The sequence below is a fragment of the Copadichromis virginalis genome, linkage group LG12 (genome assembly GCF_057382275.1).
Source record: "Copadichromis virginalis isolate Kocher_CV1m ecotype Utaka linkage group LG12, C_Virginalis_male_GT1.1, whole genome shotgun sequence".
Lineage (NCBI taxonomy): Eukaryota > Metazoa > Chordata > Actinopteri > Cichliformes > Cichlidae > Copadichromis > Copadichromis virginalis.
In genome coordinates this window covers 30640080-30664989 of record NC_140629.1, presented here as the reverse complement: position 1 = coordinate 30664989, position 24910 = coordinate 30640080, and the positions used below count along the sequence as shown (strand labels likewise).

Below are 24910 nucleotides of genomic sequence, written 5' to 3'. Positions count from 1 at the left end.
TCTGCTACCCACCAGCTCGACAGCTAGCCGGGAGCTCGAGGGTTACTGATGCGGCCGAGAACGGCACAACTCCCGGCACATCATTTTCAGATCACCGCGGAGTTTCGCTGCTCGGGTTAAACGTAATATATAAGTCACTTAGACAACCTAAAAATGTTATTGTTGGGCTTTTTTCAGTGTTTTGTTTGTTCGTGAGTAAATCGGTTTGGCTGAGATTAAAGTTATTAGATTAGATAAAATAAAACTTTATTAATCCCCCGGGTGGGTTCCTCCTTGGTTTTCACACAGCTGACTAAACGTCAAACAGAAAACTTATTAAACAGAAGTATGAGACAGTCGAGAATTTACACCAGTGTCTGGTTATATTTTAGATAGCAAGAAGCAGACGGCCGAGTTTATTAAACTCCACCGAGACAGCGGTGACGCTAATCAGAACTAGACCGTCCAATTTCACGCCTTTAAATTTTAAAGGCGTGTTTGTGTGTGTGTTTATACAATTGCTATTATGTTTGCACTTTATGTGTAATGTTACTGACTGCAGAGATCAGTAAGATGTGTGTATTTTTTATTTATTAGTTTTATTTATTTAATATTATTTTTTAATTGAATGACTGTCTAGTAGTTCACAGATGTCGAAAAACTGAGTGTGGTAAAGCCACTGATTTTTTTTATGTATATTTCTGCAATCTGCACATTGTACTGACTTTCATTTTAATGTTTACACCAGGGTTCCTTGTCAGCACTTTATGCTCAGATGTTTGTAAGCTAAAAATAAACTATTGTGTATGTTCAAATATACTGTTGTGATTGAAGAAGTTAAATAAAAATGTCAGTCATCAATTCATGCATCACCTCATGTCATCATAACAGAGGTCTGTCTTCCAGGAAAGAACAGTTTAAAATTAATGTAATATAGTATTGGCCATACTATATGATGTATTGCTTGTCTTTGTTTAATAATACAGAAGACAAATACCTTAAAAAATAATCGCATATCGCATCGCAATCGCAATATTGGGGCAAAAAATCGCAATTAGATTATTTTCCATAATCGTTCAGCCCTAGTTGACAGTCCTGGATTCGTGATTGTGATTTTGTTTATGCACGCATTTGTTCACTGGCAGCGGCCTGCCTGTGGACTGTTCCGTCTCTGTTGTCATCAATCATTCCAGGAGATAAACAGAGTATTTGTAGTTCAGAAACGTCTGAGTCTGGAGCTGCTGTGTCCTCAGCTCCCCTTAACTAAGACAATTGAGATTCAGTGCAGTCACTAATATATCGCCATGGTTTTAGTGAGGATACACTTAATTTATGTATTTTAAAAACAGAAAACGAAAAATTCAGACATAAATAAAGAAAGCTGATTTTGATAAATCTGACTGCAAATTCACGACTGATGATGGACTGACCTTTTTTCTCTAATTTAGCATTTGTTTTCCTGTCTGCAAACTTAAGTTACGTCCTCAGTTAGCTTTTTTCCTCTTAGTTTATAAAAATACAGTTTTTTGTTTGTTTTTTTAAACCCCTTGATGCGATTAAAGCCTGCTGCTGAAGTTGTCATGTGAAAATCCCCTCCCTGTTGTAAACAGTCTAAGTACCATTACTGCAACTCATTCTTAGGACAAAGACATTACCCATGGCTAATGCTAACTACACATTGTTGAGCATTACTCTCAGTTTTCAGAATAACAGCAATGGGGTAATACACCAATTCACTGACTTGCAGATGTAATCTGTCAGGCCTCGTGCCTTTTCTTCGATTGTGTGTAAGCCGTGTACGCTTGGGTCGACATGTAGTTAATTACACTGTGTGGCTGTACATGCATCTATGCAGAGGCCTGGCATTCCTGTAAAGTGGTGCCAAAGTACAGGACCCCACGTACCCCTGCCACCGCTACGTCTGTCACTACGTGCGCGCAGCAGCAGGCCTAATCAAAGCACTTCTGTAATAGTGTTAGCTGTGTCATGTGCTGGAAGCCAGGATTAAGAGCACGGCCACTAGATGCAGCTTAGGAGGAGCCATTCTCTTTCATTCTCTTTTTGCTCTGTCTCTCTCTCTCTGGCTTTGTCTTATACTTACGTTTAACCTCACATGCGGTGGCTGCAGCCATCCAAGGTCACTGAAGTGTGTTATACTACAAATACTATAGATTTAATGTGAAACAAAACAAAGCGCTTTCATAATCCTTTTGCTAAAAAAAAAAGTACCCACAGCTTAAAGTATCTGCACATACACGTACTGTTTATGTATCCAATAGTGTCCTCCTTTAACCTTTCTACCACACACTGTTCCACTGGCGGGACACTAGCACCACATAGAACGTTCCCGAACAGCTAGCACTACCAAAAACATCACAAATAGGAGCATGTTAGGTGAATCATTTTGTTGTGCTTGTGTTCTACACATATGTTCTCATACTTTTTATTAGGATACAGAGAAAGTAAGAGAAATTCAAACATAAACGGTAAACAAAATTGGAGGGAAAAATCATTCTCCCCTCCCAAGCAAAGAGCTTTATATTGAAAATTGTTCTGGATCCTGTGGCACTCAGGACCACGAAATCCTATGTCAGCATTTGCTTAAAAGGCCTCATATTTGTCTTTTCGCATTACATAACAATCCCAGAGGTTTTAGATCTCCACTTTGGAGACCATTTGAAGTTTCATGGGTCACTTGGCAGCTTTAGTGTAGACAAAATACTGAGGCGACAACATGCTTTATTCCCACTGGTGTAAACATGGACCAAAACATAATTTAATCATGTTGGTATGTCTCATTTTTCACTGGACTCTTTCGCCATTTTTGCCCTACATTTCCAGCACTCACTTATACCGGCACCCACTTTGTCCCAGTAACACAGTTTAATACCACAGAACATGCCAGCAGTAGATTACCAGTCTCAGCGGTCAAGAAAAAAGTAGGTAGGCTGGAGGTCCTGGCAGTGCTATGTGAGTACAGATCAAAATTGTTCTGCTTCCACATCTAAAAAGAGGAGAGGGTGGCAGGGGGTCGGCACAGGAGTGAAGAAGGAAGCAAGGACAGGGCTGAAGGGGATTTGTTTTTTTGCTTTTGGGTACCTATGCTGATTCGTGGAAAAGAACTGGAGCTGTTCGGGCAAAACTAAGTACGGAAGGGAGGGAGCAAGGAGGGGAAACCGGAGAAAGGGTCAGGGGTAAGATGACTCCTACACTGAGGAACATGGACACAGATGGCAGAAAGTGAAAAAAGCCAGACTGCAGCCTCAAAAAAGGCCCCAAATAGTTGGTAGGTACCAAGCCTAATTGTGTCAGTCACATGATATGAGGGCTTGCCTGAATAACTGGCCCTCTTATTGTTAGTAATAAATTGTTGGCTCTTTTTTTCCTTCTTTGTGGCACTGTTTGATTGGTCTACTAAGATCCCACTTGTGTGCATGGGTTATTCTCAGAGGTGACTAATAGTTTCTGCTTGCCTAAAAGCATTATTCTGAGCACTCCATCCTTTGTGAGCTGCTATTTTAGCCTTGGTGGTTTTTGTGCATTGGGTACATGGGTTATTGTGTGTGTCCTTGGCTTTGAAGTTCATAAATTTGGGACTTTAAGTATAGAAAGTATAATTATTGAAGTTATTGTGACGTTTTCTAGTTTTTTTTATGCATTCAGTCAGTATTTCCTTTAAATACACTGATTTTATTGATCTAAGTTAATTTCCTTATTTGGATGCCTTAGAAACCTCAACAAGGGCGAGCAGTGTTAGGTTCTGTGCAGTGTGTCTGGCTGTTATTTAAAACAGTCATACAGACGCTTAAATAGGGATGAGTCGCTTTACTTGGTTTGCCATTTCTCAGTAAGGGTGTCAAACCCATGCATAGTCTCCACTGAAACCAGAGAGAGCTGACCTTAAGAGTATTTAAACCTAAGCCTTACACAACATTGAAAGCCACAGGGGGGCTCAATTGTTTGCTCTTGCACCAGAGCTCGGTTTAGCATTGATAAAGGCTTGGATATTTGTTAGGTGCATGAGAATGTCATTTTAAAACTGTTTCGAAGATAATTGCTGTCTGAGGGTTAGCCAGAGGTAATTAAGCGGCAAAAGCTTTCATAACACAGATGCAAATCCAACGGTAACAGGGGCCTTATTAGAGACTGTGATGAAAATTTTGTTTCTTTCTCCTCTGATAGTCCAGGAAATGTATTCGATACTTTTGGGGTAATTGGTCTGAGAGTCTCAGTACTACCACACTGAGTAATAGTTGTCCAGGCTTTTGTTGTGTCCATACATAGCAGACAACTTGGCAAAGAACGCAAATTGTATCTTTAGGTACTCTGTTACTACCAGTCAGTCACAAAAACACAAAATTTGTTCCAATTTCTTTAGACGAATCTATGAAAAATGCAAAAGATAGCAAAGACTTGACACAGGACCTGGCAGGTGTATCTGACTCTTCAGTTGCTCCATCTGGTGTTCACTGAAGCCTCTTCAGAAAATGGTCTTGGTGGAAGGGTCGCTATCAAGAAGGCATCCCTAAAGAAGGGAGAGAAAAGGTTGAGGTATCCCAAATTATGCAAGAACAAGACTGAAAATCAGTGGTGACAGGTCTTTCCAATGCGGCTCCAACAACATTCTCAAACAATGTTGTTGGAGATCTTGTCAAAATTTATGTTATGTACACATGAAAGTACCGTCAGATTTCGATCCAACATGCAATAGCATGTGAAAAGCATCTGATTGACAGCAGCTTTATTTTCCAGCATGACAATGATCCCAAACACCCTTCCTTTGCAGTAAAGCACACCTGGATAGAAAAACACACAATGGTGCACTTTTAGCCATGGACTGGCCTCACCAGAGCTTGAACCTCTACATTTTTGAAGCACTGTGGGATCTTTTAAAGTCCTTCAAGAAGACTGGAGAACTATTAATGAAGACTAGTTTAACCCTTTAAAACCGGTCCGAGCGGGCACGCTCCGTTTTGCGTAACTATTTTTAAATCTCTGTAGAACTGGAACCACTTAAGGTAGCGCAATATTTTTTTTTTGCATATGAAACCGGAGGAGTTGTACTTACATGTTATGCCATTAGCTTGTCCTAAGTCATGGTTTCCTTCCACATATAGCTTTGCAAAAATTGCATATAAAGCACTGGCAGCAACAAAAACATAATATATTCCACGCTTTGCCGATCCGATCAGCTGTTCATAACACTTCCTAGGTTGGAATAGACACCAGCGCGAACTACTGTATGTCCGCCATTACCTGCCCGAAGTGACGTCATCTTCGTGGAAAAAGTAGTTTTTTACCTTCAGGGCCTTATAAGCCTTTGCTGGTGTTTTTAAAAGTCATGTTTGACTTTTCTGAATAGTTTCTGGGATGCTTAGGACTCAAATTGCACTGCTGGAAATAGTTTATTGTGATGCACATGCAGTTTTTTTTTGCAAATTTGCATTACAATATTTATTTTAGTTTTTCCTGCAGTATATAAAAATTGGTGTTTCTCAAAAATGAATTTTGTATTTACAGTTTTTAGGAATAAACCTCTTAAATTTCTCTAAATATATATATATATATATATATATATATATATATATATATATATATATATATATATATATATATATATATATATATATATATATATATAAAAAACAAAAAACGATTTTCAATTTTTTTTTTTTGCAGTTTATTGCACTTTTTTGCAATTTATGTAGTTTCTATTGATTTAATGCATACATATTATTAAAATTTGGGCTATAATGGTTGTATTGATGTATAGCAACTTGAAATGCTCCCAAAAATGGCACTACAGCATGTAAAAATATAAAGATAAGCTCTGGCGGACTTGGTTCTATGGTAGGTCTTAAAGGGTTAAGAAAGCCTGCCTTGGAAAGTTCAGACAGTGTCAAGGGATAATGTTAGTCATACTTAATATTAACTTTCAAGGTTGATAGAATTGTAGAAACTCTGTTTTTGTCTTATTTATTGTATTTCTATGTATGTTTGGACATGTTTCAATAATTCACTGCACCTGTTTCCAATTTTCCTGGCAAAATATAGAGGAACGAAGGGGGACTAAAGACCTTTGCACAGAACTGTATGTTCCTATTTACACCTGGTATTAAAATACACCTTGAGATATCAGATTACAGTGGAAAGTGCTAAATAAGTGTAAATGACCACCCTGACTCATTTCAGCGCATGAAGTCCAAACACTTGCTGAAGTTGTCGCATATGACTACCTGGTGTATAAACTACAAATGCATCGTCAACATGGACATAAGAAGAAAAGATGTCCCGAGAAAGGACATGGTGGTCCTTCATCTTGTCCTCTACCCTTTTTGCAACCTGTGAATGACTTTGCCCTGTCATTCTCCTCATACATGTATATTGGTCCTTGAAACATTGTGCTAGCACTCGCTAAAATATAATCTGTTTCTTCACTGGTGACAGATGCATGTAACAATGGTGCACTGGACCCTTTGACATTAATGAGATCCAAACACAAGTGGCACAGGTTTAAATGACGATGTGCCTCTGCTGTCCACTTGTGATCCAGTCACCCCGTACATATTTTAAAACCAAGTGCAAAAAGAGGTCTGTCAGACCTCTTTAGCATGCACCTCATCTCTGCTCGATGGTTGTGGGTTGAGACTACAGCCATTAGCTAGAGGATAGGCCGCCCAATGTTCAGAAAATGTTCCTGGTTGCATTGCGGGAAACCTAAATACCAAAGTTTGACATTGAAGAAATGTGTGGAGAATCTTTGGTTCTGCTGTAAGAATTTTGGCACTTTAAAAAAAAGGCTTATCAGCATTTAAAATGGCTCTATGTGCTAAATCGTTGGAGTAATCTTTTTGTGGTACATTTTGCAGCGGATATCCACATTCAATTGAGGTTAAAGGTTAACTCTGAGGTAGAGCTGGGCGATATGAGATTTTTTCATATCACGATATGTTTTTTTCATTTCAGGCGATAACGATATCTATCACGATATAAGCCAAATAACTATATTTGTAAGATTTAAATGTGCCGTTGCTCACAAGTAAAATGTGAAATAATCAGCAGCTTGTTTTTATTTAAATATTTATTTCCCATAATAAGTTCAACAGGGTAGATGTACTTAAGGAACATGAGACTTTTTCAGATAAATAAAGGCAAATATTGCAAACTACACAAAAGGCAGCCACTAAAGCATTTAAGTTTCAAAATAGAACAAACGAAACAGACTAAATTGTCAATTCCACTTAGAAACAAAATATTAATTCTAAAAATAAATCTTAGTTTGTTTTACAGAAGAACAGACAAAACTGACTAACTTTTGTCAATATCAAATAAACTGAGAACTAAAAGGAAATTCTCAATCTCTCCTTGTTGTATAGCTGAGCTTTTCAAACAGTTTTAACAGTTACTTTAGTCTGACAAAAGCCGAATGACGAATTAGCGCTTCCAGTCAGAGACTGAGGCTACGTCCACACGTACACGGGTATTTTTGAAAACGGAGATTTTCCGTTTTTGTTTTAAAAAATAATCCCGTCCACACATAAAGGCAGAAATGAAGGAAAACGCTGCTATGAACATGCCAAAGCAGCAGGTGGCGCTAGATTCCTAACCGTGCAGAAATGTTGGCCAATCAGAAGTCTAGAAGCCTCGGTGGGAAAAAGTAAACAAAGCTGGGGCATAGAAGCAGAACCGAGTCGTATGTGTGGAGGGACAGTAACTGTGTGTATATGTAAGCATTTAAACACTGCAGAGAGTAGAATTAACAGTAACAGTATTGTAGAAATTCATTTCACCGAAACAATAACGTGGCGCACAGTGTGACGCATGCACCGGTTTATTGTATTTCCAGACTTGCTTTCGGCACAATTTACAGTGCACGCTGCTCTGTTTTTTGTCAGACTTGAAATAGCCGAAATACCTTCACACTACAGAACTTCTATGGCTCTTCCGTTCGACAATCTCTCCGGCATTGGAACCATCATCTGTTTTCTCTTCGGTCACACTCGGTTGATTTTTCTAGTCGGCACACTCATTTCCTCCATTACCCGCTGGCTGCTTCCCAAACAAACACACGTGCGGCTTGGCACTTGTGCTGTATGTAACAAGTCACGCGACGTGACGCTGCGGCTGTGATTGGTTCGGCTCTGCGCTACTTAATTTGGATTGGCTGACCTTTTTTTTTTTTTTTTTTTTTTGAGGACAAGAGCGGCGAGGTCTATCGCGATAGCTTAATTTCTCTATCGAGTAAAAGTTATATCGCGATACATATCGTTATCGTTCTATCGCCCAGCTCTACTCTGAGGGATTTATTACTATTGACTTTTTGTTGTTCGTGGCAACGCTGTGTTAATGTCACAAAATCCATTCATGAGTCATCTTTGCTGTGTGTTGAATGCCCCATAAAAGCAGTCCCCCTTTCAACAAAATACTTTACTGTAACCGAGTTTTAACCAACGCAGCTGCATTAATGCATCTTTAACTTATATTTGAAACGATGATAGGAACTCGATGCTGTCAGGTTTTATGTAATAGTGAAATAAAGAGAAAATGAACATATTTTTAGAAACAAAGTTAAGAGGGGATTTTATTTCAAAGCAGTCTATCTTGAGACTTTAGTCATTGTGCAGAGATAGCAGAATCTCTACAAAAGTAAATCTAGCAAAAATCTCTACTGGAGACTATTTATTTAGCTGTGTGCTCGCATAAATTTTTGACAGATTGCCTGTGTGTTTCCATCAGAAGCAATCTGAAGAGTTATTCACTTCTTAACAACCGGACTTAGTGCTGCAATGCGGGGAGAAAATAAATAGACTTAGTGAGAGGATTTATGAAAGTGTGTGTGTGTCTGGTGAACCTTTTGAAGATGGTGCTGAGAGCGACATGCGCTGTTGTTGTCATTCTTAAGCGACCCCCCTCCTGCCCATCGACGCTGACTGATCATAGGACTGTAGCATGTGTGTGTGTATGTGTGCGTGTTTGGGTTCTAAGAGACAGCGCCTCCCTGCTGCGAAGTACAGAGTCAGAGGCAGCAGGTGCAGCTGACGCAGATTGGCTTTTAGCAGGCAGGGCCAGTTTGGGGGACAGAAAGGGAGAGAATGAGCTGAGAGGCGATAGAAGAGAAAGCTCAAACAAATACAACATCAGACCTTTGAACAGAACTGGATAGATGAGGTCACCGTGTTTTTAGCCCTTGGACAGTATGTGAGGAGGAAGGGAACAGGACCCAGAGTGTGCTGTGGAGGCATCTGACTTATTCTTGGCTTCAATGGCGCATGTGAGTAATGATTTAAAAAAACAAAGAAAAAAATCCACACAAAAGATTTTGTGAAGGTTAAAAGAGAAACTTTTTAGGAAGCAGGTAGTTTATTGTCGAGCCAAATCTCCAATAAGTTTAGAACAAAAACCTTGCTGGTTGTAGCCAATTAGAGTTTGTTTCCCTGTAAAATCATCTCAAGTATAGGATTTTTCTTGCCATTCTTCTTGTTTAATTATCAGTGACGTGTTGAGGAACTGCTGAAGAGATGCGAACTCTGCGGCTTTGCATTTAGTCGCCTACATCAGCTCTGGCCTGGGCTCTTCATTGTGTCGACGAGAGCCCCTATCTCTGCCCGCACAAGTCAAGTGACATAAAGACGCACTGTTCGGCGTGTCTTTGAAAGGAACAATTGTGGCAGAGAGAGAAAGGCAGAGAAAGTGATGGGTGGGCTCCAGCCAAATAATGGTGCTGAAATGCTGTGCGCTCTTGTGTGATAGGCTTCTGTATTACAAAGAAAAGTAGTCCTGTCTTAGTTCATTTCATTATACTGATTATTCTGCAATAACAACCGCTAGAGATGACAGTGTGCGTTCATCTGTGCATCGTTTTCTAGTATGTGTGCATAATAATAATATTATTATTATTATTATTATATGAATCGGTCTGCTACTTGCGTTGGGATCAGAGTGATGAAGGAGAGGGAAGTGCTCTGAATGCCCTTCATCTGTCTGAATGCTTTTCCCTGGCTGTAAAACACATCACAGGTTCAGCTCCTCTTCTTCTCCCCCCCCATTGCTGGCTGTCCTCCTCCACAGACATTGGCCGCCTCCCCCCTGTCTGTCCATCCTCTCTGCACTCAGATAACCAGTCAGTGGTACACCTCTTCTTCTACGACATTTGTCATTGGTTGATGTGTGCTGTGAATGCAGATAAATTCCTTTAAGAGGCAGTCTAGACTCAGCTGGCTGTGCTGCTCTCTCTCTCTCTCTCTTTATCTCCCTCGCTCTTGGTGGTTAGCTCGCGCCGTCCTCTCTCCTGCAACACCACCACAACCTGCCGATTCCTCAGTAAACCTCTTCTGCTCCTTCTCTTCCCCTCTCCTCGTTCATCATCAGTTTTCTTCCCGTCTCTCTGCGTAATTTTATTTCTGATCAATCACTCGCCACTCTATTTCCCAGTCTGTTTTCTTTTCCATACTGCCATTTCCCTCTGTCCCCCTCTACCTCCCCTCAAAAAATACATTTCGTCTTTGACGTTTATTCATTTCCACCACTGTCCCATCTCCTCTTGATGTGAAGTGTCATGAAGGTGAGTGGTGCTGTTTTAAAGGATTTGATCTTTCTGTACTTGGCTTCCTGTTTCTCATAGTTTTGTGTTATTAAATATAATCTCTCTCCATCTCTTAACTTACTGAGCCATCTGGTAGATGCGAGCATCCGGTGTCCTTGAAGGCACTGCAGTTGCGTATGCTTCAGGTATAACAATTAGCCGGCTAGTAGGATGCTGCTGTGAGTCATCATCTTGACACTAGATGTATGTTCTAGTTCTGTTTCTTTCAGCATGTGCCTAGACAGGATGAGAGGAAGGGGAGGGGGCTGAATCAGTGTGAGGATAGAGGAGCCGCGTGTCAATGCAGACTGTAGCTCGTGACACAGTGTTTTGCACCAGCTGTGGCTGTGGTGCATTGGCATCTCCGGCGGATTAATGATCACTGTTCAGCAGTGATAACAAACAGTTAAACTAATCACTGGAAGTAGTTTGCACAGAGGCTTCGTGTTACAGTCCATGGCACACAACACGTGCGGCTAGGGGCCGATGCTGTAACAGGTGAAACGCTCTAGTAGTGTTACAGGTTAGCTGGCAGTCTCTGCATTTTTTGGGGTCAATAAAAAGTCTAAAAATCAATATTTTATTAAACAGCTATCATCCATATGTTTATAAGAATGTATCAGATGTGTGAAGGAGTACAGTTTCGGCTACAGATGGCAGCTATTGAATAGAAACCCACTGTACACCTGCAAATGTAAGATTAGGTGTCAAGAATTGATAGAGGCCAAGAAGTGGAGCGAAGCGAGAGTGAATTGGCATCTAGCCTCCCCAAGAATGATGCTGCTGCTCTGTAATTGCTGGTTTAAAAAAAACTGGTTTAAAAAAAACATTCCAGAAAAAAACATTTTCAGGTTTAAATGTTTCTACTTTGCTTAATTTCTTCTGCACAGACAACACGAAGACCCACTTTAGCCTTGTTTGCCCATGTTGTGTCATTTCTGAGTTTGTGCATGTGTGTCTGTGTCAGTGCTCTCATTATGGATACTGTTTGGCAACCCACATCCACAGGAAGAAAATGAGTCTGCCAGAAATAATCCTCAAGAGCAGGTTGCTTTACGGAGTCACTTTCCAGTGTTTTTATTTAGGGTTGCTTTCTTAGGTACTCTTGGCGCACCGTTGCTGTGCAAGGCCGTGGTTTGCTCTTTGGGAACAATTACACAGTCGCTCAAAGATAAAACCTCAAACTGTTAGCGGACAAACAAGGAAGGCCCACAATTTACAAGCAGATTGTGGAAATAAAGGTTAAACAGACGATTGAAATGCAGAACTGGTGGTGTTTATAATAAGATGTGGAGTGTGGGGTTTATTTTTTTAAAGAACATTTTACCTTGATATTTAAAAATTCTATTAATTTCCAATTTTCCATGTTCAGGAGGAACTGCCGGTTCATCTCCTTGGACTGACCCTGGATCCAGAAAAATATCTGAGCTCTTATTAGTTTGTGATGTATTTTTGAAAATTAAGGCAGTGTCTCCAAATGTACCAATGTCCTTGTTATTTCAGTTTCATTTATTCTTCAAGCGTATGAAAGTGTTGCAGGGGTTAGCACTGTAGCTAACTGTTCAGTTCATTTCCACCATCAGGGCAGGGTCTTTGTGTGGGGAGTTTTTCTGTGTTTGTGTGGGTTCTCTGGCTTTAGTTAGTGGAGTTAGGTTAATTGGTAATTCTAAATTGCCCTTAGGTAAATGTGAGTGTGGGTGACCATAAACTAGGCTTAAGTATGGCCATGTACCAACTGGAAACATTTTGATGCAAAAAATTATAAAATTTCAACAGACAAAACAAACAAAATGAAGGTATTATACATATGATATAGGGCTGTGCGATATGACCAAAATCTCATATCCCGATATAAGAATTCTATCGTCCGATAACGATATAAATCACAAAAATGTAACATTTTCTGTAAATTCTGTGAATCTCGGGCAGCTCGACTTGCGGGAAGTGTTTCCAGCTGCGCGTCATGTAGCTGCAGTCGAGTGTTTTAACCGATGCATGAAACGATACACTTTTAGACATAAGTTGTAAAGGCCGCCGTTTTCTTTGCGTATTTATTACACGGCGTGCTGCGGGGAAAAGCCTGTTCTAACGTTTGAGTCTAAGGTTTCTTTTTTAGCACCTGGCGGCTCTTTTTTACTTCTCATCCTTAAATAATCTGCTCTTTCACGTGATTCAGTTTATTTTGAAAAGTCTCAACAGGATCTTGAGCTTTATTGTGAAAGGTTTACGTGGAACATAAACAAGCAGACACGCGATGCTGTTACCGTAGTTGTTGCTAATCACAACCATAAAAACAGGGCTTGTCAAATAAAATATAAGAGAAAGAGAGAACTTTAAGAAATTAATATAGCCACTACAGTGACCATCAAAACCATGAAAAAATATTGCCGTAAACAGTTTATTTTGCGACACCACGAAACAAACGATAGCGTAAAACGAAACGATAGACTGTTTTATATCGTCATCGGATATATATCGTTATATCGAACAGCCCTAATATGATACAACATCCTTTGTGGAAATGGTGCCTGTTAATCGACTCTTCATACTCATCTGAAACTATTCAGGGCCACTGTATCCAGAATTTTCCCTTATAATTCCAGCATTTCTCAGGCACATTAATCGTGACCTGAATATTGCTCTTGCTCTTAAAAAGTCTATCAAAGTCACCTCAGTCATCCCTGGTGGTCTCAGGATCAGCACCTTGGAGAGTGGCAGCGGCACAGTTTTTAAAGGTTGTAAATGATTCACCTGAGCTGTGTTGGAAACGGGATGCTTCATTTCGGCAGATAAAATCACATCATATAAATATGAGCTGGACTTCCAAGTTTTTGTTGTTTTTTTTAACCGACTCAGTGTTTTTACCGAAATGGCACCTATGCATTAGTTTCCTTAACAAAGCGGGTCAGACTCCTTCCTGTGTGCACCTTATCTCAAACATTTCTTCTAAGTTGTTTGAACAGTTATGTGATTTCCTCTCTCTGCTGCCAATTTTCAAATTAAATTTTGTATGCTACTGTTTCATCACCTGATTACTTCCCTGCATCCCAACGACCTGCAAAATAGAAACATCACGGAGTTCATTCTTATCCAGGTAGCAAAAAGCAATTGCAATTACATTTGCAGTGCATCAATTTGCATTGTGGTTCTGCTCCGTCCTTGCTTCTATTTTATTCTGCTAACACTGAGCGCATCTTTTACATGAATTATTCATTGATTGTTACAAGTGAATTACAGAAGGGCCGCTCTTGGTAAATGGCAATAAAATGGAAAGATAATAGGTTGTATGACACACCATGCAACGGTTCTTATTTTGCTTTCAGGCAAAAACTGTAAAGATTCATTCTGAAGGTCATGTAGCCAGACAGTCCATTTAGCTTGAATCACACACATGAATATGAAACTGAATCTCTTTGCTAAATGGCTGGATCCAAATCAGTGCATACTCCAGGTCGTGGTAGGATTATTGAGTTGTGTTCAAGGACGTACTCAATAAAATTATGACCAGCTGACCTAGAGATCACACCCGCGCTCAAATCACTTTCTTATCTTTCTTCCATGTCACCCTAAGGCACAGGACGTTCAGTCTGCTTTTGCTGCAGATGTGTTTGGCTGCACATCTCTTCTGAGCATTGCCTGGTTCTGTGTGTTGCTGGACGCTCGTGTTTGACTGTGGTGTGTGATGTGGTCGTCTTGTGGCAGCAGTGCTCCCCGGAATAAACATTTACACAGTCTCTTGTTAGTCCTTCAGACTTTGCCAGAGTCAATACATTGACTGCAGAAAACATTTTTAGAGAGCGCTACTCAATGGCATGAAACAAGCCGCCACACATGGATTCTTTAACTTATTCAATAAAGATTCGGTGAGAAATCAGTTTAGGGTAGCTTTTCATATTGGTGCGGCCTTTATTAAACTGCCTTTTATTATGAATTGACATAATTACAAGCAGCAGATATGAGTCGGGAAGCAATTAAGTAATCAGAGATAAAATCATGCCCCGCCTTATATTGTCTTTTTTATCGTTCATCATTAATTTTCATTCGTTATGGCGATGGACACAAGTTCACGAGCTTGGTTTCTTTAACTTTTTAATTCATTCAATTCAGTTTTATTTATACAGCGCCAAATCACAACAACAGTCACTTCAAGGCACTTTATATTGTAAGGTAGATCCTACAATAATACATAAAAATTTGGCCAAGAGGCACTGAACTTGTGCTCAGATGTGTTTCTCTCACTGGAGAGGATTTCACCTCGGGGGTCAGTACATCATCAAGTCATTGTTTACTCATTCTGTTTGAGATTTGGCAGCGTCTGAGCTCTCCTCACCTTCACTTCTGTGATTTTACTGTGAGAAAACCAAGAAATGCGTCCACTTATTTTTCAAATCAGCAGCAACGTAATCATTTTTAGTGTCACTAATGGATCCCTATTCCAGGAGGTCTTGATCAAAAGACAAATTATCATGTTTTTATGTGTTTGTTGTGGTTCTGCAAAGGATAAAGGCTAAGAGTGCGTGACACCGACTGTTCCAGATGGAGTTCTCGGTCGGGAGGAGGGAGCCATAACTGGCCACAGGCTATTTAGAAAGGAGCTGCTTGCCCCCCACGCGAGGAGAATGCAGTCGGTTTATGCCAAGAGCTGTTTACATTTAATGCTTCCCCACAAAAAAAAAACCAGAAGAGAGAAAAAATGAAACCATTCCAGACTGTTTGAGGTTAACTGTGAAACCCCCTCCCCCCCCCCCCCCCCCCCCCCCCCCCCCAGAACAATACTTTTTAAATTTAGAGAGAAATTAGGAAATAGGGGCTTAATAGTTTTATTTTATAGTTATTCACATCAGAAACGAAGAGTCTTGTAAGTCCCCTCAAGAAATGTATCCCACCTCGAGCAGCAGTAGAACATCAGCGCAGATGCTGTTGCTGCATTGCAGTCTTAACTTAAACGCACCACGTTTTTCTTTTTTGCACTGCACCAGAGCATTTGGTTCTGTTTGAACTTGTACTCCAAAGCTGGTTACAAAACTCGTGTACCTTTCAGTGTCGCCCGGCAAGCACAATTATAGTGACGCTGAGGCTAAAGGAGCACAGATTGGAAACCAGCTATAATGTAAATCTGGCAAGAAAACATCTACGGGGCTGCCACTGAAGCAACTTTATGACTAACATTTCTGTTTTAACATTTCATAGAATACTTAAAAATTCTCTGTTATCACTGTTGGCATCACTGGGTCGGATTAAAATAATAACAGATGGTGTGATTTTTCTTTTTTTGTGTGGTTGAACATTAAAACTAAGTAAATTATAAACTCCTATCTGAGATTGTCTGAATGTGTGGCAAAGGTTGTCAGCTGCCCTGGTGCGCGGGGATAAAATGATACTAGCCTTTCTAATGTTCGGAGCATTGCTCATGTCTCATTCTGGAAACGGTGATCTTTTTATAGTGTCAGTGCTGACAGCAAACCCTCTGCACGATCTGATTTGATTCCTTTGAAGTGCAGACTGTGATTTCCTATTGTAGATATCTGAGATGTCCTCAGCTTTTCTCACTGGAGTGCACTGGAGTGCTATCATTGTTTCATCAAAGCCAGTTCTGCTTCATCATCATCTATCCCGAATCTTTCATTTATGTGTGTCTCCCCTCCCCTCTCTCCTAGTCCCACCCAGACTTCTTTGTTTTTGGTTTTCTGAGGAAGTCACGGGGAGGTGTTGTCAGGAGGTGTTGAAAAAGAGTAATCATAGCTTATGACACTAATCTGTTTCTGTCTCTCCTCTCTCTTTTCTCCGGCAGGTGAAAGAACGTGCAGACCGACTGTCTCACACTAAGCTATGGAATGCTCTCTGCTCCCACCATCACTAACCTCCAATCTTTGGACTGAGCTCCAAACGCTTAGTTAGCGGCTGTGCTTCTCCCCTCAGACTCTTTATAACCAGGGGACGAAGAGAAGGTGTGGGCTTACCAAGTCCTCCGCTAAAAACGCACAGAGCACTTCATCTTTTTTTTTTCTTCTTCGTCTTTTTTTGTAGATATTTTAAGCAGGATTTTTGTTTCTTTGCATATTTTTCTCACCTGAAATCATATCAAGATGGATCTGGAGTCGTATCTGTGGATGGTGGTTATTGGCTTCATCATTGCCTTCGTCCTGGCATTTTCAGTCGGAGCTAATGATGTGGCCAATTCATTTGGCACAGCAGTGGGATCCGGCGTGGTCACTCTGAAGCAGGCCTGCATCCTGGCATCCATCTTCGAGACGCTGGGTTCAATGTTGCTCGGGGCCAAAGTGGGAGAGACGATTCGGAAGGGCATCATAGATGTCAGCCTCTACAATGACACGGTGCCCGTGCTCATGGCAGGCGAGGTCAGCGCCATGGTTGGTAAGTTGAATTTGCTCTTACATCCACTGAGTGAAGCAGTTGCCGCTAATGTCTTAAGCCTCATTTTAGACATGCAAATCCTTATGTTTATCTGATGGACAGTTTTAGGCCATGCTGGAATAAGCACCAGAGTCAATTTGATGTAAAAGCCACAACAGCACTTCTACTAAATAAACCCAGTGATTGTTTTTTTTTTTTTTTTTTTTAATTTGCAACCTGTCGCATGTCTGAATGAAGTTTGAAGTAACTTGAATGTGCAAAAAAAACTTGGATGTCGATGAAATTTAGGATTCATTATTTTATTTTATCCTTTACAAATCACATCAGACTTCATCAAAACTTGTAACAAACACGATTAGTGGAGAACATGCTTGACTTTTTGATGTTATAGCTGCTAAACAACTGTTAACAAACAGGAAACAACCATGAGACTGGAAATAAGAATAATAGTTGTCAGTAGCTCTGAAAACAGTCTGTAAATGCTTTTTATTAGAGATGCTTAAGTGTATTTTTCTTTTCTGTCTTCTAAGACTGTTAAAAGGCTTTTGAATGAGCCGCGATGGAAGAGAGACATTTGACTTTGTTGCCTCGGCGATTTTTTTTTTCCTGAAATTTTTTGACTCTTTAAAAGTTGATTCATTTGCTAATATTAGTTGTGATGCTAGTTGCAGCCAAGAGAAACTCCTGCGACTTCCACTCCATAGATGAAAAATGTGTTACCAAAGGTGCCCCCCTCCCCCCATCCCTCCAGTGTTACTACTACAAGTTTCGATCCTTATCCAGCAAAGGGTCACACAGAGCCAAAGATCTATTTTCAGCCATTCGGCCACACGATCAAGTATTCCTACAGCAGTTTTCCTGATGTCAACATCATCCTGTCCGTCTAGGATTACAACAACACATGCTTTTTCCTAGTAAAATAATAAATAAAAACTCTTTACATTAGAAATCTTTCTCACATGCCTAAAAGATTTGCACATTGCAGTAATATATGGTATATATTAAAGAGGAAATGCTTCAGTTTTTTTTTTGTCCCCATCACCTGTAAAGTTGTAAAATAAGAGAAAAATTAAAAAATTACTTTCCAACAGCCCAAAAGACAATTTTTTAAAACTTCAACAATGTCTTATTTATTACCTCATATAAACTACTTTGATATGTATTGTTCAATATTTACCATGTCACAAATTAGGCCCTGCTAATCCTCCCGAAATCTGCTAAATCCATAGCTTAATGCAGACATAGACCTTTATAAAAGGCTTAGAAATGAATTTGAATTTAACAATAATGTTATATATATTATCCTGGGCTCAGCTGGTACTTGTGACATGCACCAATCCTCATGTATGTATCATAATTACTGTTATTAAGCAGTGCACCTCACTCACTTTCTTACTGTACATGAAAGGCACTGCACGAAGTGTTTTTATTTTTTATGTATTTTCAGATCAAACTTTATTGGGGCTTTGCAAATGTTAGCTAACCTTGCAGCATTGTAAGTATTTCCTAAGAGCCGCAGGAAAACAAAACTCCTGAAGTGAAACATAAAGAGGAATTGTTGAGTATCAACTGGAGACTCGCACACCACCATTTCAGTAAAAGCAGAAAACAATGGGTCTCCCATTAGGACAATACCATTTTGATGACAGACTGCTGGCAAACGTTGATTTAAAAAGGGCAGCATTATGCACAGGGGATTCCCAAGGAGATGAAAATTCAGGTGTGGCTGGCTGCCACAGGTCACTGTTGGAGAAACGTTTTAACTGGCATATTGTTCATGCATAATTAAAGAAGTTTTAACCTATTGTTAAAACTTCCTCCAGTGCTTCTTGTGTACTGGAGGCTTTGGTGTTTTGCTGGAGTTTAAAGTCTAATTTAGGGCTGACAATGATTTGTCCTATTATCTGCTTCTCTAGGATAATGAAAACAACCGCATGTATAAAATCTCCAGCCAAAATAAGCTTTTAAAAGGTTGCCTCCCCCCCCTGCAGGTTATAAGTGTACTATGTACACCCAAAACAGTACTTAACAGCTAACTCGATGAGTGTTTCTAGCTCTACTTACCGGAGCACTGAACAGACACCATGCTAACTCAATTTATGGAAATGTAAGCCGAGAGAAATGGTACACATTTTTCTACACATACACATTCCCTAGCGCCACTCGGCTGAAACTGTTGTGAACCTCAGCTGTGTGCATGAGTCAGTGCAGTTTCCTGGTTCAGCTGTTGATTGGCTCTTTGGAGGCAGGTTGTGTCATCCCTCATAGAATACCTCTGCTGTAAAACTGTTTCGGCCCCTCTTAATTCCTGTCCTCAGCCCCCTTCAGGTCATGCCACAGCATCTCAATTAGATTAAGGTTAAGGCTCTGGCTTAGCCTCCGCAACAAATTTTCTTTTTTCAGCAGCTCTGTTGTTATTGTTTCACTGTGTGCGCTTTGGGTCATTGTCTGCTTACATCACCCAAAATCTCCAGAGCTGCAGGTCATGATCCGCTGCCCCTAAAGTTATCTTGTAATTTTCAAATTCACTGTTTCCTCAGTGATTTGACAGGGTGCTCTTTCACTACACACATTTTATGACTTTATTTATAGAGAGAGGTACCTCTCTAAACCCACACTTCCAGTTTTTCCTGATTTTAATGAGCTTTTTAAAGTCTTAGTCTCAGATGTTCTTTTCGATTTTCCAGCTTGGGCCATGAAACTACTCTCTGTGTTGAACTTTGTCTGTGTTATTGGTTTAGTTAAAATATTTGTCTCTAATGAATGTAGTGATTTAGAAGACATATTTGAGTGATTATTTCGAAACTTTTTCTCACGACTGGATCTTAAAATATTCCTCTTTTTAAATATATATAATCTTCTATGTCAAAAACACTGCAATTACTCACATCATTGAGCAATTTTTGAATAGCAGTCTTTGTTAAAGGAGGGATAAACAAAGCCTAGTGTAGTTTTCAGATTATACTTTTGTCTCAGCTTCTATAAACACTGCAAACTTAAGGCAGTCATTTGGAATTTCAAATGGCACTCTCAGGCCCTCATTTAAGATGTTACATGATGTCACACAAACTGCAGATGGGAATTAACTGCTAATTTTCCCAAGAGATTGTTTTTGTGCATGGAGGCGGACAAATAAATAAACCAAGCTAAACGTTAGATTTTTGTCTCTGTTTTGGTCACAGGGTCAGCCGTCTGGCAGCTAATTGCCTCCTTCCTCAAGCTCCCCATCTCTGGGACTCACTGCATCGTTGGCGCCACCATCGGCTTCTCTATGGTAGCCATCGGCACAAAGGGAGTACAGTGGATGCAGCTTGTCAAGATTGGTAATGGCAGAAGATTGTATCAGAGTAGTGTGTGTGTGTGTGTGTGTGTGTGTGTGTGTGTGTGTGTGTGTGTGTGTGTGTGTGTGTGTGTGTGTGTGTGTGCCTATAATAACTGCCCCATTTTCCAGTGAAACCTGATGGAATAGAAACCACTCTGAGATATGCCCAGTGGAGTTTGATTTTTAGAAAGGTTTCTAGGTTTTTAGTAAACAACAATCTTCAGATTGTGTTTCCAAGTACATGACTCACTTTATACCCAGTACTTTATTGAGTTTAGTTTAGACAGATAAACCTATTTCTTCCTTGTTAAGAGCCTCTGTCATACATCATACAGCATCCAATAATAATGCATACTTTAAAGAATAATAAACTCTCACGTCACCATAAAACTGGTTATTGGGATTTATTCTCATACTTAAATACATAACGCATAAATGAAATGACTTGGAATTCATTTTAGGAAGAGAACTGATGGCTAAAAACACAAAAAACTATTAAAACACAAAATTTCTAGTTGTAGAGAGTTGGCAAGGCTCTCCTGTCGTTTCCTCATTAACATTTTTCAATTCTTCTTCAGTGGCGTCTTGGTTCATCTCCCCCTTGCTCTCTGGACTCATGTCTGGACTTCTCTTTATGCTCATCAGACACTTCATCCTCAACAAGGTAGGCGCACATCACTTTCAACTAATGCTGTGTTCAGTTTTGTGACACTGCCCTTGCATTTGCAGCCGTTGCACTCTCCGCACTCACACTTAGCTGCCAATCTGGTCATTTTAATATAAGAAATCGGAGACAGACTTGCACGTGTACGCCCAACTTGTCTGAAAGAACTTGAGCACAGATAAAAACCCATTTGATATGGCAACACCCGCGTATTTGTTATGTAATGGGAAAGCTCTGGCAGACTAGGAAGTGCTGCAGATCATCCGAGGGTCACGACTGCAGGATTATATATGAGTGAGTCACGGGAAGATTTGCCGTTTGGGCCGGTGTTAGATGGGTCAAATTAGGAATGAGTTCATTTTTGCGTCTGCGGGCTATTTGCATCAGAATATTCGATCTTTCTGTTTTGTGTTTGCAGGGTTGAGATTTGTTACTTCTGTAAAATCCACATCCCATTTAGTGTCATTTTACATTTCACCTGCCTCATTAGTCATATTAATTATTAACCTTCTGATAAAAGCAAGCCATGGTTGTGCAAGATGGAATAATTGTATTACTCCACACCTTTAAATTGACCTGAGCTAAACTTTTAGCCAGAAGATGTGCTCATTTTAGCTAATATGTTATTGTGTTGTACATGTTTTGTTTTATGATTTATTATCATTATTGTTGCATTTCCTTTTTTACTTCACAGGATGACTCTGTTCCAAACGGATTGCGAGCATTGCCCCTCTTCTACGCCTCCACCATTGGTATCAACACATTCTCCATCATGTATACTGGAGCTCCATGTAAGTGCTTATTCCCAGTATATCTCTGATTATTTAACCTGACACCAGTGTATGATCAAATTATCACCTCAGGGATGGAAGCGCTTGTTAGTTTGCTCAAAATTCCTCTTGAATGTGTGATGCCAGTACATGATTTTGTATTTTTTTTTTTTTTAATGTGTGTTCATTAACTGCAGTGCTCGGGTTGGAGATGCTACCGGTGTGGGCCATCTTTCTCATCACTTTAGCTGGCTCGCTGGTCTGCGCAGCTCTGGTCTGGATATTGGTCTGTCCCTGGATGAGGAGAAAGATTGCAAGTAAGTATCTGTTAAATTTGGTTTAGGGTTAGGGTAAGTGTTGTGTTTAGGTATTTGGTTTTATGTAAACGAATGTCCTCACAAGGATATCCATACAAGTGTGTGTGTGTGTCCAGTCTGTCTCTCTCACGCCATGTGAAAACGCTCTGACACCAAACAACGGAAGCCAGGGCATGTGCTTTCTTGTTGGCCTCTGCCAGAGGCACTAAAGCCACCAGAAAAATCCCTGTGAACTCTCCAGTGCTCCACTTAGATTTTTGGGCGTAGAGCTACTTGGTCAGATGAAAGAGGCTAAGATCGTGGCCTGCAGTGTAGAAAGCTTTCAGGATCAGGGCTGGGAATTGTTTCCCTAATGGGAAAACCAGCCCACAGCAAAGCAGGCAGTGCTGTAAAACTCACGACACAGAAAATTAAAACATTGGAAAAAGTAGACAGTGGTGGATAAAGACAAGGCACAGCTCTGTTTATTTTAACTTTGTGCTGGATAAATAAAAGGTTCTTTGTGTAAGAGCTCAAACACTTGATCCAAAAAATCTGATCGATGCCAGAAATGCTTTGCACTATAAAGAAATATAAATAAAATTTAATAAGAAGCTGAGTGGTATTTATAGGCCATGAAAAATAATATCTATGTTTAGGCCAAAAAAATGAATGTTTTTTTCCACTGACTCGTGGTTTGTGTGACTGTGTCATGAACCCCCTAATGCCTGCGAGGATTACAGGTAAAATTATTGGTGCTAATCTGGATATTACTGCATCCACTTAAATAAAACAGGTCATAACTCTGATTGGGTTTTTTTTCTCTACTGGGGTATTCAAAGAGTCGGGTAGGCACTGGGATAATTTAGATAATCTGTTTCTTGTCAGAAGTTTTGTCTCCCGAACCTGAAAGCAGAAGCAACAGCTTTTTTTAAGCGTGAAAAGTTGCAAATAAATTCTAATCTTTTTTTTTTCTTTCCCTTTTTTTGTCTAACTATTGTTTTGCTTTCTTAACTGGCTGCCATCCAGATTGGTTTCCTTGAAATCCTTTAATAATAAAAGGCTGCCACAATACAGTTGTGGCTTTCCTTTCATGATGGATTTAAAGCAACCTGCAAAAATGTCCTAACTCGGTGCTCTTTCAACTGCTGCTTGATCTCCTCCAGGTCGTTTAAAGAAAGAGCAGGCTCTGTCGAGGATTTCTGATGAGAGCCTGGATAAGATCCCTGAAGAGGAGGAGGAGAGCCCCGTCTTCAAAGAGTTACCAGGGGCGAAGGGCACAGATGAGGCTGTGATGCCGCTCACAGGCGGCAGCAGTGACCGGGGCACCCGCGAATCCAGCAGCGAGCTCACCAACCTGGCGAATGGAGGCACTATCCTGCCAAACGGCAGGGTGTATGGTACAACTGGACATTTATAATAATATTTGATAAGAGGAGAGTAACTATAGCTTTATTTATGCGTTAATACTTATTAGCATAAATAAATTTGCCATTAATGGAGATCAAACTCGTCGGTCATCATCATTAATATCCTGCTCCCACGCAGACTTTTCATTAATCGTCTGTCTTCCAGGTCGGACACACTCAATGACGAACGGCAGCCTCAAATCCCCCATCTCTAACGGCAGCTTCAGCTTCGATGGCCACATGCGTAGCGATGGCCAGGTGTACCACACGGTGCACAAAGACTCGGGTCTGTACAAAGACCTGCTTCACAAAATCCACCTGGGCCGCATGGATGACAACGAGCGCTCCAACGCCGGCCCGCCTGACAACAATTACCGCCTGCTGCGCCGCAACAACAGCTACACCTGCTACACAGCGGCAATATGCGGCATGCCCGTCCAGCCGATGCGCTCCGAATCACGCGAGGACAGTGAAAAGCTGGTTGGTGAGGGAGGCGGCAGGAGCAACAGCGTGTCTTACTCCAAAAAGCGGATACGCTACGACAGCTACTCATCGTACTGTAACGCCGTGGCCGAGGCTGAGATCGAGGCCGAGGAGGGCGGAGTGGAGATGAAGCTTGCCACAGACCTGGAAGGGGTGGAGGAAGAAGGGGCTGCACCTCCAGGGCCGGACGACTTGGAGGATCAGGAGGAGAAGGACAAACCTGAGGTGTTTCTGCTTTTCCACTTCTTGCAGATCCTCACCGCCTGCTTCGGTTCTTTCGCCCACGGAGGCAACGATGTCAGGTGCTGCCCCCTACGTGTTGCATGACAGATAGCGACCTTTATGGTCCAGAGTACATTTCTCTGTCAACTAAATATAAAAAAATCATCTTCACGCTGCTCTTTGGACTTGAGTATATAATGCCTGAATAAGGTTTTTATCTACTTTCTTGTTTGTAGTAATGCCATTGGGCCTTTGGTGGCACTGTGGATGATCTATGAACAGGGCGGTGTGATGCAGGATGCTGCCACTCCTATCTGGCTGCTGTTTTACGGTGGTATAGGCATCTGTGCCGGCCTGTGGGTATGGGGCCGCCGCGTCATCCAGACCATGGGGAAGGACCTCACTCCCATTACCCCCTCAAGGTGAGAAAGTCGCCTCACAGGAGAGTGAGTGCACATGTGCATGTCTGTGGATGCGGTTGGGTGCGTTTGAAGGAGAGTTGTGCTGCAGAGGTGAACTATCCACCATGCTTTGGTTTTACACGCTCCATAGAGCCTCAACACGCTGACACAAACAAGTTCATAGAGGGCTCCCAGCCTCCATGGTGAGTACTTACTTTCCCACAGCCGTATTAGAATGCTTATGCACAATGTCTTAAGGGCAGTAAAGTGCAAATGAACAATCAGAAGATACTTAGTAATCTATGTGCAGACAGCAAAATGCATAAAGCAGTTTGTCTGTTGTGTAACTAATGAATGTTCTGATTTTCCCTCACTCTCTGCCAGGGAGTGACCTGCACACACAGTGT

General features: G+C 40.8%; 1 protein-coding gene across 6 annotated transcripts in view; it reads left to right on the top strand.

The window, feature by feature from the left end:
• Nucleotides 1-24910, top strand: part of slc20a2 (solute carrier family 20 member 2) — a 47631-nt gene that overhangs the window by 11043 nt on the left and 11678 nt on the right. For 3 of the 6 annotated variants that reach the window (XM_085476018.1, XM_085476013.1, XM_085476015.1), the window contains exons 2-9: nt 16353-16936; nt 20119-20259; nt 20837-20922; nt 21617-21713; nt 21890-22009; nt 23155-23388; nt 23564-24182; nt 24339-24524. In XM_085476018.1, coding sequence (XP_085332144.1) covers nt 16648-16936; nt 20119-20259; nt 20837-20922; nt 21617-21713; nt 21890-22009; nt 23155-23388; nt 23564-24182; nt 24339-24524 — 1772 coding nt within the window. In that variant the 5' untranslated portion in view covers nt 16353-16647. Of the gene's footprint in view, nt 1-1509; nt 3266-8911; nt 9251-10179; nt 10541-16352; nt 16937-20118; nt 20260-20836; nt 20923-21616; nt 21714-21889; nt 22010-23154; nt 23389-23563; nt 24183-24338; nt 24525-24910 lie in introns of those variants that run through there. The other 3 variants (XM_085476017.1, XM_085476014.1, XM_085476016.1) reach the window with 3 other exon arrangements.